Source organism: Patiria miniata, unplaced genomic scaffold (genome assembly GCF_015706575.1).
Source record: "Patiria miniata isolate m_02_andy unplaced genomic scaffold, ASM1570657v1 HiC_scaffold_1, whole genome shotgun sequence".
Lineage (NCBI taxonomy): Eukaryota > Metazoa > Echinodermata > Asteroidea > Valvatida > Asterinidae > Patiria > Patiria miniata.
In genome coordinates this window covers 1,280,082-1,294,631 of record NW_024037047.1, presented here as the reverse complement: position 1 = coordinate 1,294,631, position 14,550 = coordinate 1,280,082, and the positions used below count along the sequence as shown (strand labels likewise).

At 39.9% G+C, this 14,550-nt stretch overlaps 1 protein-coding gene across 1 annotated transcript; it reads left to right on the top strand.

The window, feature by feature from the left end:
* Positions 1–1,062: 1,062 nt before the first annotated feature.
* On the top strand, positions 1,063–6,392 carry LOC119724291 (the record flags this gene model as incomplete). The annotated part of the gene is given in 6 exon segments (XM_038195313.1): positions 1,063–1,150; positions 1,535–1,765; positions 2,513–2,869; positions 3,612–3,760; positions 4,758–5,015; positions 6,369–6,392. Coding segments are annotated over 6 exon segments (1,107 nt in total), but the record flags the coding sequence as incomplete, so codon positions are not given.
* Positions 6,393–14,550: the final 8,158 nt, after the last annotated feature.

The window sequence follows — 14,550 nt, the reverse complement described above, 5'->3', positions numbered from 1 at the left end:
GTTCGTTTACTGTAGACCTGCATTTCCTTTTATTTGTGTATTTAGCCAACTGTTTCCATTTAGTTATTCTTATCTGTTTGGACCTGTGGAAGTTTACTGTTAGGAATGTTGAATACCTCCTTGGTGATTAGTCCCACCTGGCATTCAGAAGACAGGGACTACTGTTATCTTGCCTCATTATGTATTCACGAGAAATTTTGGTGTTCTTGGCAAGACTGAAAGTGCATTGGTTTTACCTACTTTTATTCAGAAATTTCAACACATTTAGATGGTGTGTAGGCCTTCTCTTCTACAGGATTATGAGCAATTGTGTTGCTTCAAAACAATTGTACAAAAGGAAATGATCCTATGTACCTATAACGATCGGAGTTATAACCGGTATATTTATAGTTTTTCGCTCATGTAATCACCAAAGACGATAATTCACATACACAGGGGAAAGTGAACAGGGAACAGGTGAGTCGTGTAGAAAGCGTGCCTATCCTGACGACTTGAGAAAAGACTACGCTCAGGAAGCCGAGCACAGTGTACAACTTGCAAGCTCAGCCGGGGTAAGTCAATAGTGCCATGACCGGATGGTAATTCAGATTCCTCCGGGCGTATAAATAAGCAAGAAGTGCATTCTGAGTCGACCAACACTGAACTTCAGGTCAGAGTACACTCTAACTCGCTTCCATGGTGTCGAGCATTACGCTCACACCACTACCTGTTCTGTTGAAAGGATAGTAAGCCCTGGGGACATGTTGAATCACATAATTTACCAATTTAGTGGAATGTGTTCGTCACGAGATGCTGTAGCTTTAAACAAATACGAAATATGGTGTGTGTTTTGCCTGTTTGCAACCCAGTGAGCAAGACTAAATTGATTGATTACTTTCGTCAGCTATCTTTGGTGTATGTTTTTGTTACAATGCACAATAACTATGTCTGCCTGTAACCCTCTTGAAAAAAAACCCACTCTCTATACCTCCAAGATGGCTTGAAGGCAAACAATTTATTAAAATGGAATTGCAGAAAGTGACTTTCCATTTCACTCTTCATTCAATATGTTTTCATTTACAGGTGCCTTGCAACAAGAAAACAAAGCACGATGCCCCTGCCGGACAAGACCAAAGGAGTTCCAGTTCATCTGGTTCCCCAAAACAGTCAGGTACAATGGTACATGTTTCTCTCTACCAAGAAATTGTGTCTCATAAGCTTTTTTCCCTGACATTCGTCTCTTCAGCGCCCACTCTTTACCAGTAGCCACATAGTAAAGTAAAGTAAAGTCTGTCCCGAGCCAGTGTACGTGGCCCATCGGGCCGGCGTTTATCCCCAGGTTCAGTAGCATGGAACGACTGAACATATTTCTATTTTCCCTGGATGGGATGCCAGTCCATCGCAGGTTACTCTCCAGCTAATGCCAGTACCCATTTATACTCCTTTAGGCCTATACATACCTTAAGATGAAATAACGCTGATACGCAACGAAATTTTGATATTGGCAAATCTATTTTCAAGTCATGTTTTTCATACTTTTGAATTGAAAATGCAGGGAACGAGTGCAGAGAAGCCATCACAAACCAACATCAGGCCGAACCAAGGAGTAGGGCGCGAAAGAGGAGTTCGAAACGATCCAGATTGAGGAGTCCAGAGAGAGATACGTCGACCGAGATACAAGAGCCAGGAGATACTGAAACAATCATTCACTACAAGTGCAACAACTTCTACTTAACCCAAAGCCCTTTGACTTTCGGTGACAGTACAGGAAACGCATTTAACTACGGTGAGAATAGCTGGCTGTGTGGAAGGAGAGTTTTGAGAGTGATTTGATATAAAATAAAAAAAATAATAATAAAACAAAAACACATTGATCAGTTGTGCTTTTGAAACGGGTGATTCCAAATACAGCGCGCAGACAAGAGGTTGTCGGGGATAGTCCATTTGTTTAGGTTTTCGGTCGACAAAAACATGGCCGACTTGCCACGATTTCAGTGATGTCAGCCAAAAACTTTAAGACATCTTTTGATAGATTGGGGCACCGTGAAAGAATTTCGCCGTCTTACAAAAACACCATCTTGATAAAAGGCAACACAAATAACAGATAATCAAATCATAACGCTTACAAAATTACTGGCAGGACAACAAGTACGATTTAAGTGCCCCGCGCCATGGCGAATTTGCCACGGCCTCCCACAATGCACTGCTTAAACAGAAAATGACTCTCCGTCGCAACCTCTTGGTGGCCCACTGTATTAGGAATCGTCCATACTGGCGGTTAAAATTACATGTACATGTATGTTTTTATATTTTGCTGGATCCGCGGGGCCAGTGTATTGTCCTTTGACGGACTGACTGAGTTATTTGCTGAGTCATTGACTGACCGCCTCTCAGAGTCACTGGGACAGTGGTATAAATGTATGACATTCTGACTTAAACTGGAACTTTCGGGTCAAGCTTGTCTCATTATGCCAACACAACTTACCGACTTGGGATAATTCTACCTTTGACCAATGTTTCAATTGTTGTATAGACATGTCAGCTAAACTTTACGGAACAAAAGAAGGGACAAGAGACGATGATCAAACACGAAATTTGCTGGAAACAATTCGAGGCCTGGTGGAAGCCAAGGAGCCGGGAATGACGTCACTGGAAGACATCTGCAGAGAGTGTGATGCGGCGACTGTTGGCGTCGAGAAGGGTTGCGTCAAAGTCACCTTTCGTTTCAAAAGTAAAGATGGCCTCCAGAGATTCTGGGCCAAGTACTCAAGCGGGGAGCTCCAGCAACGTCTGAAGGCGGACTTGCCCATCGAAAAGGTGGAGATGTCGGCAGATGATTACACCAGAGGCTGTGAATTCTTTGAAGGGTCAGGAAGAAGGAAACAACAAGGTAAATGTTTTAGTAATGAACGCCCTTTTGTTGAAAGTGCTACAAGGGATCTGCTTTTTGGAATTTGGTAAACTTGTTTTTATTCCATTTTTTAAAAGGTTCATGCGACGAATTTTTCTGAGGAACACATCAACTTTTTATTGCTCTTAAAATGTATAAAACACGATTTGACACCCCTTTTGTGATAATTTTATTGAATAGTGCACTTCTTTTTTACATACAAGACAACTGAGGGCGCTGTTGCTTTGATGTCATTTTAGGAAGACAGTGTTTAGTTTAGTGATTTTCTGTTCCAAGTTGTGAACCAAACATTTGCTCATTGAAAACATTATTTTTTGGTGAGAAAAGTTTGCTCATTGGCTTAATACTGCCATGTACGTGTAACAATGCACTAACAAAGAAGAGAAAATTTCTGACAGCAAAATCTCTAAACTGTTGGCACTTGTTTTTGTTGCTGAAATAGCTGTAACATTGAGGTTTCTGTTCGGAATGCCATCAAAGTTTTGCTCTTAAATATGGAAACTGGCATTAGCATAAAACAAAATGCAGCAAAATAGCCTTCAGAATGGCAAAAAAAAGAAAATAGAAAATGATAATAAATGGGACACAACAGTGCTTTTTCAAGCATAGGTGTAACAAATTACGTTGAATGGTCCCATGAAATCCAGCTCGACTGCTGTATTCGGTACAATTTTTTGCTGTCATTTTCACTTATTTTGAATTTCTGCATTCTTTTTCACAGCTCAAATGCATAGCCAACCTGACTCGAGACTCAGTTTGGATTTAGTGCAGAATGCAATAGCCAAATACGTTCGACATCGGGAGAAAACATTAAAAGTTCTCCTTGCCTGGGCACAAGACTATGCAAATCCATGGGCAAAACTGACAAAGGTAAGTATCTAAAAACTCTTCAAGTTACAGCTTAATTTCATTTAAATTGCTACCTTCTATGAAATAACGGTATCATTTGAAAGCGACTACTTTTGTCCATTCTCAATTATTTAATTGGGAACCATGATATACGTTTGATACCTTTGTTTCGCAATTTTGCAATCTCAGATGATGTGATAAGTGCACTTCTTGGACACTAAACGGTTCCGTGCTTTTTCAGACAACTGAAGAGGGAGCTGTTACCGTGATGTCATTTAAGGCACACACTGTTCTGATGGGCAGTGAACTCAAAACGTGTTCATTAAAAAATTTGTGCACAACATGTCTAATTGACATATATTCGAGCAACAATTAATCACTAAAAACTTAAGGGAGAGAGAAAATTACCACAGCCAATAAAACAAACCACTTCTGGCTACCTTTAGTGCTGAAGCAGCGGCTACCCTATAGTTTCTGCATTGAATGAGAACATTCCCATCAGCATACAACCAAAACGGCATCCAAACACCCTCGAAAATGACAGTACAAAGATTGAGAATAACTATTCTGTTAAAACAACGTTTAAGGACTGTGCTCTATTTGATGAGCATAACCCTCCCTCTTTCAGTGACAATCTGTAGTGAGTGACCCTATGGGTCAAAATGTATCAGGTTAGAATGTTAAATATATGTCTGTAAATTGGCATCATATTGGTAAAATTCACAGATTAAAATGGCTGCTACAAAACCTGTACCGGTATTAATTAGCAACCTATCTATCAAACCACTTAGACAGGCTTTGACGGTTACACTGTGAAATCCATAGGGATTTCTGGTAGTTGGTGACCAGCCTGAACAAAACCTATCGAGAGAGGAAGGGGTTAGGTTTTTGATAGTTTGGAGAGTGTATTAGTTACAAGTATAGAAAGATTTTAATTAGTGACCATTTGTGTACAAGTTGTGCGCTTCTCTTTTGTTTTCTTATTCTTATTTTTATATATATTTTTTTGCATTTGTAGGTGATAAGAGCACTCGTTCCTGTTTTGTGGGTTATTTTTTTCCTGATTGAGGTGTTGTCATGGCTGTACCAAAGCGATGAATCTTACCACGAGGAAACGTCCGTCGTAGCTGTCTCCGTGATTTTCGGCGTTGTATCCCAGATAGTGACGTTGTGCATGTTCGATTTGCGTTTGTCACACTTTTATTTACGTTCTACTGTGCTTTGTGTTGTCACAATGGCGTCGGGAGGCTTCTGGGCATTGTCTTTGTCAGTTATGGTAAGATCACAATGACTGGTCAGAATTTATAGTTGCTTCAGATATACAGCCACAAAAGGGCGCTATTAGTTTGAGCATATACACGAGGCTGAAGACTTTAGTAAACTTGCATATAGACCCCATTGATAATACACCCATTTCATAAACTCAGTATAAAAATACTCACAATTCTCCAAGGTGTTTGGAACAAACATCAAATTAAATTTTATGTTATCGCGTTTCATTTTCTCTTCAATTTGTTTGGGGGGTTACGCAATGATTTTGGAAAACAAATTCCAAACAAAGATGATCCGGGCCCTAAAAGTGGTCCTGAAGTCCATTGGCTTTTTGAAATACTAGTGCAGTGCCCGTCTAAAAATGTGCATGTTCGGGAAACGCAAATTGCTTTGCCGCTGGTATAGGTTGCATACTTGCAGAGTTTTGGAGAACTGCTCGTGCAAACAACGCACGCGATTCAATGGTGTTGTTTTCACAGATTGAACGCACACTTACGTCAAAACTTTTGCCAAGTTTGAAGTTCGACCACCTACAATGGTCGCTCAGTCAACTGCAAAAATAATGTGCCCGTGTACATACGAAAACATGGTATGCAGTGCTATTCACCCATTGATCCAGTAGTATTCACCCATACTGGACAATGTATCGCCCTGCAATGCACGTGCGCGTGTCCGTCCTTTTTGCATTGTTAGCGTCATATTGAGCACGCGCGCTTTAGCTTAAACATGACGTAAACAATTGAAAAGAACGGCAGTGCGTGCGGGTGTTATGTTCTAAGCTATATACTGCCACGTTTGCCTCAGAAAATACTGCTTTTTTCAGCTTTTTCGAGAACCGCTGGTCCAACAACTTCAAACTTTGCACTGCACATTCTGTTGTCCCGAAAAATATACCCGCCGATTTACAACTTCATACGGTGCCGGTTTGGAGATAATCGACGGACAGACAGACAGACAGAGATTCCTGGAATTATAGTAAGACTAGTGCAGGGCCAGTCGAAAATGTGCGTGTTCGGAAGGGGCAGTTGAGAACTGCAGCTCGTGCAAACAACGCACATTATTCAATGGTGTGAACGCACACTCGCAAGTTAAACTCACAAAATTTCGTCCGTCCCCCCCCCCCCGGCACATACAGTGCAGTGATGGTTGCTCAGTTGAGTACAAAATGCATGTGCACGCGTGCATGCCACTCACGTATATGTACGTACGAAGACATGGTGTGCAGTGCTATCGCCCTACAATGTGCCCGTCATTTTTGCAGGGCCCGTCAAAAAAATGCACCTGTGCGTTAGGGGCAATTTCTAAATGCTCATGTCATGCAAACAACGCACACGATTCAATTGTGTTGTTTTCACAGGTTAAACTCACACTCATAGGTTGAGCGCACTTGTACATGTCCCCAGGCCATCCCGGCATGGATATTCACAAATACGGCCGTGTAGCTACACACCTACGTGAGTAAGGTTGCTCAATCCACCGCCTACAATAGTGGTTCAATCGACTGCAGAATGCATGTGCCCGTGCAGTCAGGAAACATATGGTACGCATGCTATTCACCCATACTGGACAATGGTATCGCCCTACAATACACGTGCGCGTGCCCGTCCTTTTTCCATTCGTTGCGTCATATTGAGCACGCGCGCTTTAGCTCAAACATGACGTAAACAATTGAAAAGAACATCAGTGCGCGGAGTTCTAGGCTATATTCTGGCGCGCTAGGTCTCAGAAAATACTGTTGTTTTTGCAGCTTTTTCGAGAACCCCTCGTCCAAACTACTTCAAACTCGGCACTGCACATTCTGTTGTCCCGAACAATGCACCCGCGATTTTCAACTCCATACGGTGCCCAGTTCTGGAGATAATCGGCGGACAGACAGACAGACGGACAGACAGACAGACAGACAGAGATTCCTTGAATTGTAGTATAGATGATGGCTGCGCTCCATTGCAAAGGAGCGCATTATTTAAGGGCCCAAGTTCATCCACATACACATTAATTACAAGCTTGCAGACCTGTTCACGGCTTCCGGCCTATGCACTAAAACTCTCAAGTTTATCCAACAAAATGCTCAGTATCATAAAGGGTGTGTAAATTGTGATTTGGGCTGCGTAGAAATAAAATCACGATACAAATCAATTTCTTGATAAGTGTATGACTGACAACGTCGCACTTTGTTCAGTGGGCGCTTTTCTTTGGAACCCTGTCCGGGCTGGGGGGGGGGGGTGACAGAGGTTTATTGCAGAGGCTTATTAGTGGATCAAATCCGAATACAGGAAGCAAGTTCCATCCGATGGTTGCATCACGAGTTTGAAAATAGAATATTAGAACGAGGATGATTCATTGGTAGCTAGAATTCGCCCAACACAGTATGACGCCATCCATGATCGTCATATCCCAGAAAGGCTAAAATATGTTTTTACAGCATCAGCTAAAAAAATATATGTCCCATTGAATCGTCTTCCAATATTTAACTGGTAGGTAACTATCAGCACCGTTTTTTTATTTTGGTACGCTTTATTTCTCACAGGATTCGGTAAAGGTTTCTTTGTGCATTGGTGTAATGATCACTCCTGTTATTATGGAAAGGACGGGTCTAAGATATTCAAGTCGTCGGCCAGCACCGGTATGTTTCTCATTTCATTGTTCCGGTAATATTGATATAATTGATATTGAGACATTATTGGCTGCCGGAATTCAACTGCACATACGAATGTAAGCAGAAACGTAAAGATAAGCAGACCAATGTTTGTCAATGTATAACGGCCTCCTTGTCTTTTTATAATAAGACCATAATGGGGCTACGTTTCCATTTAACAGACTCCCAATTTCGTGCGGTCTTCCGTTTTAAAGATATAGCGGGATGTCTGGCAAGATTGTGAAATTAAGTGGGCTTGAAAAAAGGCGTATAATTGATACACATCCTGTTTTGTGCTAGATGTGAGGGAGGCGAAACTGTAGTAACAGTTCAAGTTGCGTCTTTTTGCTAACGTTTTTAGTTTTCTTAATATAGTGGCTTATGCAGTTCAAAGTTGGTAACGGTGTCTTTTTAATTTTCCCAACCATTTCAGGGGGTTGTCGCAGGACTATTTTGCGGGTGCATTCTCGTTGTTGCGTTTTTTGAAAGTGTTACCAAGTCTATGTGTCTACTTGCTATGGTAGCTCTTACGCGTTATTACATTGCCGGGAAGCCTTTTACTGATCCAAAACCCGTGGTGTTACAAGACGTTATGGCTACCTTACATCTGAAAAATGTCTTGGAGACAGTTTATACATTGGAAACTGTGGTCAAAGAAGAGCACCTGCAGTTGCGATGCAGAGAGACACCGGGCTTATTGATCCTGAAATCCACGGTCACAACGAAAAGGCAGAACCCAAATTTCTCTGTTCAGCATCGTCGAGCTTCCAGAAGATATTGTAAGTTCGATATCGTCTGCCATACGCATCCTCAAGATACCCAACTCAGAAGTGGTGAAGTTCGTTAAAGACTTTGCTGATAAATTTGAATGTCGTAACAGTGAAAGGGCCATGAAGATTGAATACTACAGGCTGAGAGAGGAGATTGCCATCTCATAACATACATCATATATGAATAGAACATGCAGCTACTTCAATTTCTTTAACTTCTGAAATTAACCTTACGGGCTCCGAACGCGAAGCGAGGGTTTGTTGTTCAGCCCTAACTGCGGCCATTTTGCAAACCCCAGCTTCGGCTTCGGCTCAAGCCTCATCGTCAAACTGCATGATTGAGACCGAGCCGGCGCCGGGTGTTTGGAAAACGGCCCAAGGTAATGTTGGTACCGTCCTAGCTGTTTATTTATGGAGTGGTCCCAACATTGGATAAAACCAACTGGCTGTGAACAGCGCCTCCAATAGTGTCTAGGCCTACTCCCTTCGCTCGTCCCCACCGCTGGTGGGTTAGCCCGTTTAAAGGAACGGTCCATCATTTGTAATATGTGACCCGCTCCGCAAAAATGAGTGTGTGGGAATGAAATAAGCTTTCAATTGGTATATCACGGACCTCTCTAGGACATTTGGTTGCATTGTTGTGCTTGTTTCATTCTGTAAAGTTTTTGCAAAGCTAGAAGTGTCTCAATGGAGAAAAAAGGCTTTGAAAAATGACAAATACACTGTAACTAACCAAGAAAAGCACCAAAGATTCATAATTTTTTTCTTTTTCTTACAATATTTACATTTCTGTGTAAGATATTTGAACTAAAACTATCAAACAACCAACATAAAACAAAAACAAAAAAATCCAAATTTTGAGCAAATTTTTACTGTTTCCATTTCAAAATGGCTAAAGCTTGAATTCAAATTATGCGACATCAGACTCATTTTTGCAGAGCGGGTCACATATGTGCATTTTGCGCGTTTGAGGCAACATACGTGCTCATATTCTAAATAAGGGTGCTGAACAACTAACCTGATGAAGGTTCAGCTCAGCCTTTAGCTGTATATTTCAAGAAAAAACACCATTCCAGGATCACGGTGTGGTATGTATCTAGATGTACCATATTGAAAAAGCCTTCTTTCGTTGATTTCTTCAAAATGACAGCATACCAGATAGAATGATTTCAAAAGGAGTTTAGTCCCTATACTATCTTTCAACCAAGTATGTTTTCAACAATAATAAAATACGTCAGTTACTTTTTGGATAGCTGTAAATTATGGACTGTAGCTTTAACATATTTAGTGAAGGATGGCGCAGCCGCACAGGTCACGGCAGGCCACTCCTGCATATACAAATGTAGAGGGTAAACATGTGTGCAATTACAACTGAAAAAATGCGCTTCATCGAGTAAACAAGAATCGCCCACAGATCCTACACGCAAGGATTAACGACTAGGCCAAACTCTTAGTTAGATTAGTGAAGTGATAATGGCCGGTACTGGTGGCAAATACCATGGAAACTTGTCAACAAAGACCCCTGCATGCGGCGGCTTTCAGATTTGCAGGGCTCTGCGCACGATCTGGTGTCGAAGTCTGTCAAGCAAGCTTATTATATTTTTGAATATTCATGAGTCTATGGTTTTGGTCTTTATTATTAAATTGTGATAACTACATAACTACGCTAACGCCGGGTACAATATCTTTAGCTTTAAAATGAACAATGAACTGTCTCTTTTGTTTTATCGGTTCGGGACTACATCTCTCAAAAACTTTTTAACGAGTTTTGTTCCAGCAACACTGGGTTTACTTTTGGAATACACTTATGTGGGGTTCAGTTTATTACAAACATTATGTCAGAAGTTCTCCAGCAAATCTGCTGCATTATTTTTTTATTATTTACACTCTATTTAATGTTTGTCATGTACACATGACATATGCTAAAAACCCACATCTTGTGGTTTGAGGCCTTGCCTAACTTCCAATTTCAAAACTACAGCACTATAGCTTGTCAAAGCCATACTCTATAATCTCCTGGGTCGGACTGACCCGCAATCTGAATCCAAATCTGCTGATCGGTCCTTTTTCACGTCAAAAATTGACCCCTTTTAGGGGTCATAAATGCCCCCTTTGGAGAGGAAAAAATTACACTTTTCTCGGTTATTGTGACTAGGACATTTGTACTTTTTCACCCGGAAAAGGACTAAGCAGATTTGGATTCAGATTTGTTTTTTTAGATTTGAACTGTTTTATTTATATTGGCAATTAGGTAACACAGCACATGACCCTTTGTTTTATCATTTGGTAGACATCACCACAGTCCCTCTCCCAAACACAATTCATTAAGAAAGACCACTTACAGGCTTACCTTTATAAACCATAGGAATGTCTGAAGTCAGAGTTTGGTGTGATCATTCCAGATATCAACCATTGAATTTGCTATCAAAACCGCCCTAGCAATCTTGATTTGGAAAAACGTGGAAAGGAAAGTGTTTTGTTTAAGAACATTTCAGCTATTTTTATATTAATACATTGATTAGCAGCGAAAAATGTTTGCATGTATATCAATAAAAAGAAAACAAAACCTTAACTCATGCTAATTTGTATGATTCTAACTGAAATAGAGTCATCGGCTCGTCATATGTGGCTGGACGCACTATTGATGTTCACAGAATAAGTATTTCTACTGGTCCTAATTGTAATCTTAACTTTGTCCCTGGCGAGTATTTTGGTTTGATATTTAAAAGAGTTTTGAAACTTTTCGTATTGAAATAGAGGCATGTCGAAAACAATTATTATTATTACTGGTTTATTAAAATCTGTTCATTGCAGCCAAAAGGCTGAATTGTGACACAGATGAACATTTAAAATGAAAACTACATAATTTTGTTTATACAATTAAGGCATTAAATTTAAGTGTTAAGGATAAAACCAATAAACCAACCAACAGTAAGAGAGAGATTTTAAAAGAAAATTACACAGAAAAACAGGACAAGACAAACTTAGCACACAAAAAAACCAAGCACCCCAACAGACAGACCATACAGACAGACAGACACCACGACAGACAAGACAGACAGCACGACAGACAGACAGACCGACAAACAAACAAACAAACAAACAAACAAACACCCCAACACCCCCACAGAACAAGCCAAAACAAAAAACACCCAACCAACTAAACAAACACAAAACAAAAACGAAACCAAAGAGGCAAGAGAGAATCAGTAAAAACACACAACCAGGCATAAAAAGGGTTTTTAAGAAACAAACTCGACCAATTTCACACTTTTGTCATGCCTATGTTTGAACACAAACTATTTGTAAACCATTTCAAAATTAAAACAAATACTTATTGCTACAGTTATACCATTGCAAGCTTTAACTTGATTGGAAAATAACGGCGGTAAATGTTTCGGTGGCGACGCTAGAGCCTCGCAAAAAATGTTGCGGGTATTTTGGGACGCGCTGTATAATGATCATGTAATTCAATTCTATTCAATGAAATGAAATTAAATTTAAACAAAGGGCTGGGCTGTTTTTAATGACGAGATCATCTTAATACGTATAGACAGTGACGAACCAATAATCGTCTTGTTCATAGCCCTGATGATCTCACGATGAAAACCTCTTACTTCACTGGTTACCCTTACATTTGAACATGATCAAGAGTGTTCGCATGCCTCCTGTTAGTACCCTTATGATGTTATCTTAACATTATATTTTTCCGGGGGGGGGGGTAGGCACTTTTTCTCAACAGACACTTGTTTGGCATCCATGTTTCCCTTTAATGTAGGCTATTCTAATTATAGCCTGATCCCACCCCTGGGCTGGCCTTCTAATGATTTTGAGGCACCCATAGGAAGGGCTTCTGGCAAAAGGTCTGACGGGCATTCCATTGTCATTGTCATATTACGACAAGCACTTGAAAACATCATGAGGCGTAAAACTATCTTGAAATTACACATGTATAATTTTGTTTGTTTAAGTGATCAACTGTCACCATTTGTTGCTCTATTAGTTGCTTTACTGCACAAAACACAGCCCTGCACTAATTAGCACTACCTTTATTCCTTCTGTTCACAATAGTTACTGGTGAATACATCTTTAATAGATTATCAGTGATAACAAGTTGATAATGTTACAACCCTATTGAAAGATTTTGTGGCTGTCGCGCCAAAAAGTGTAAGTGTTATTTGTAAACGAAGAAATATATAAAGCATTAAAAAAATGCAATGGTAAAATGCCAGTGTATATATTTGATGGCAATTAATCCCGGCGGTTGCCATCCGAAGCAATCTCAAAACCTTGGGTCATGCCCTCATTCTAATTCTCTCCCGGCCTTCTAGGGCCAATATGTTTATTAGGGACCTTCCACGCAAGGTTTCGACATCAGAAGCACAACAATAATCGGGTAGACTCCATCGAGCGCCTAAGGTAACAATGCAAGCAAATTGCACTCTCGGTGACCCCTGCTAGAGCTTTTGTGTATATATTTGTGTACATGACGGTTTCGAAGTTATGAGTGCAAAATTGAATTACAAAGTATTAGACTGTAGTCAGCACCACTTGGCAACTTTTAGTCAGACTGAAACCAAGATAGCAATTTTCTAAGGCTCGATATGCAATAAACGCCAGAGTTTAATTATAAATAGTAAAATTGTGTACAATATGGTTGTATAATTCTTCACATTCGAAGTTTTTAAACCGTCATTGGAATGTGCACTGCAATAATCTTCACGTAAAGAAAAAATTGCCAATACCTCAAAGGAAGTAATATTTTGAGTAATATTTTCGTTTACCCTTCATGTTGGTACCAGTCATGTTGCCAAACCCTTGTGATATAAAACATTTCAACATATGTTGTGGTTACTATTTACTCAAGTGTTTCTCAGAAATATGTAAAACCATTTATGTTTACTCTTATTGTTTATTGGGTGTGTTTTGCTGCTGTTTTCAATTTTGCTAAGGGACAACAATAACAGCAATCAGCAATTCCTCACATTTGAAAAGAATGGTCCTTTTATTGCCCAATGGATTTTCTTTGTACAAAATATATGATTGATGTATGTTTACGCTCACTATTTACAGTGCGACACAACAACACAACAGTTTCTCTGTACATGTTGCATACATGAGGTAATAATAAGGCCTTGGGTGCCGGTGCTGCATCTGCACACAGTAACTGACACTGTGGCTCAAGAGCAATGAACATGTAAACATGGGTAATTAGCATGGGAATGCATGATGATCGAATGTACACCACACCTAACTAGTCTACGATATAAAGAATGCCAAATGTCGCGAGGGGAACTCTCAACATTCAAACTTTCTTCAAAAATGGGGACGAGTTCTGCCAATGCAATACCCACGCCGCCCAAGCCTGAGTACGTTCTTCATCTGCATCAATCCGCACAACGTGCGAGCGCCTACAATGTCATGTTTACCTCATGTACACCTCACACAACGCAAACTTCTGTCCAACTCAGATTAAACAACAACGTACGCGTTTATCACTTTTTTGAAGTTAGGTTCACGGCTACGCATTATTAGGCAAAATTACCTTGTGGGTTGGTATCACAGGTATTTTGTTATTACACAAGCGATGCCTAATATCTCTCGGGGTTTTAATCAGAAATTGTTTAAATAATTACAACATTAATTTACCCAACCACTTTACTCAGCAGGAATACACTATGATGTTTTAAGAGTGTAAATGCCTTCACATGTTATCAATAAATGTTTAAATAATTACACACTCAGTTATTTTACCAAACCACCTTAAACACGAATTTACACTATGCATGCTGAGAGTGTATTTGCCTTCACAGCCTATTCTATTTTTTTTTCATGTTTTTATTCTTGTTTACTCTGGCTTTAATAAGCTCAGTACATTGGACAGTTTTCCCACAATGTAACAATTACAATACACCATACAACCATACTAAAAAAAAACACTTACAACAGGTCAAATGAAAATAAAATACAAACTATTTAGTGTGAAATCCACGTCACCAAATAAAAATCACTCTCAAGTTGAGTACATGTCTTTGGCGACATCATACCTTTCCTGTAATTGACGATTAGTCGCTGTAGGATCGGGTAATATTGTACAAAATATTTTTGTGTTACATTGAATGTTGGTATTTAAC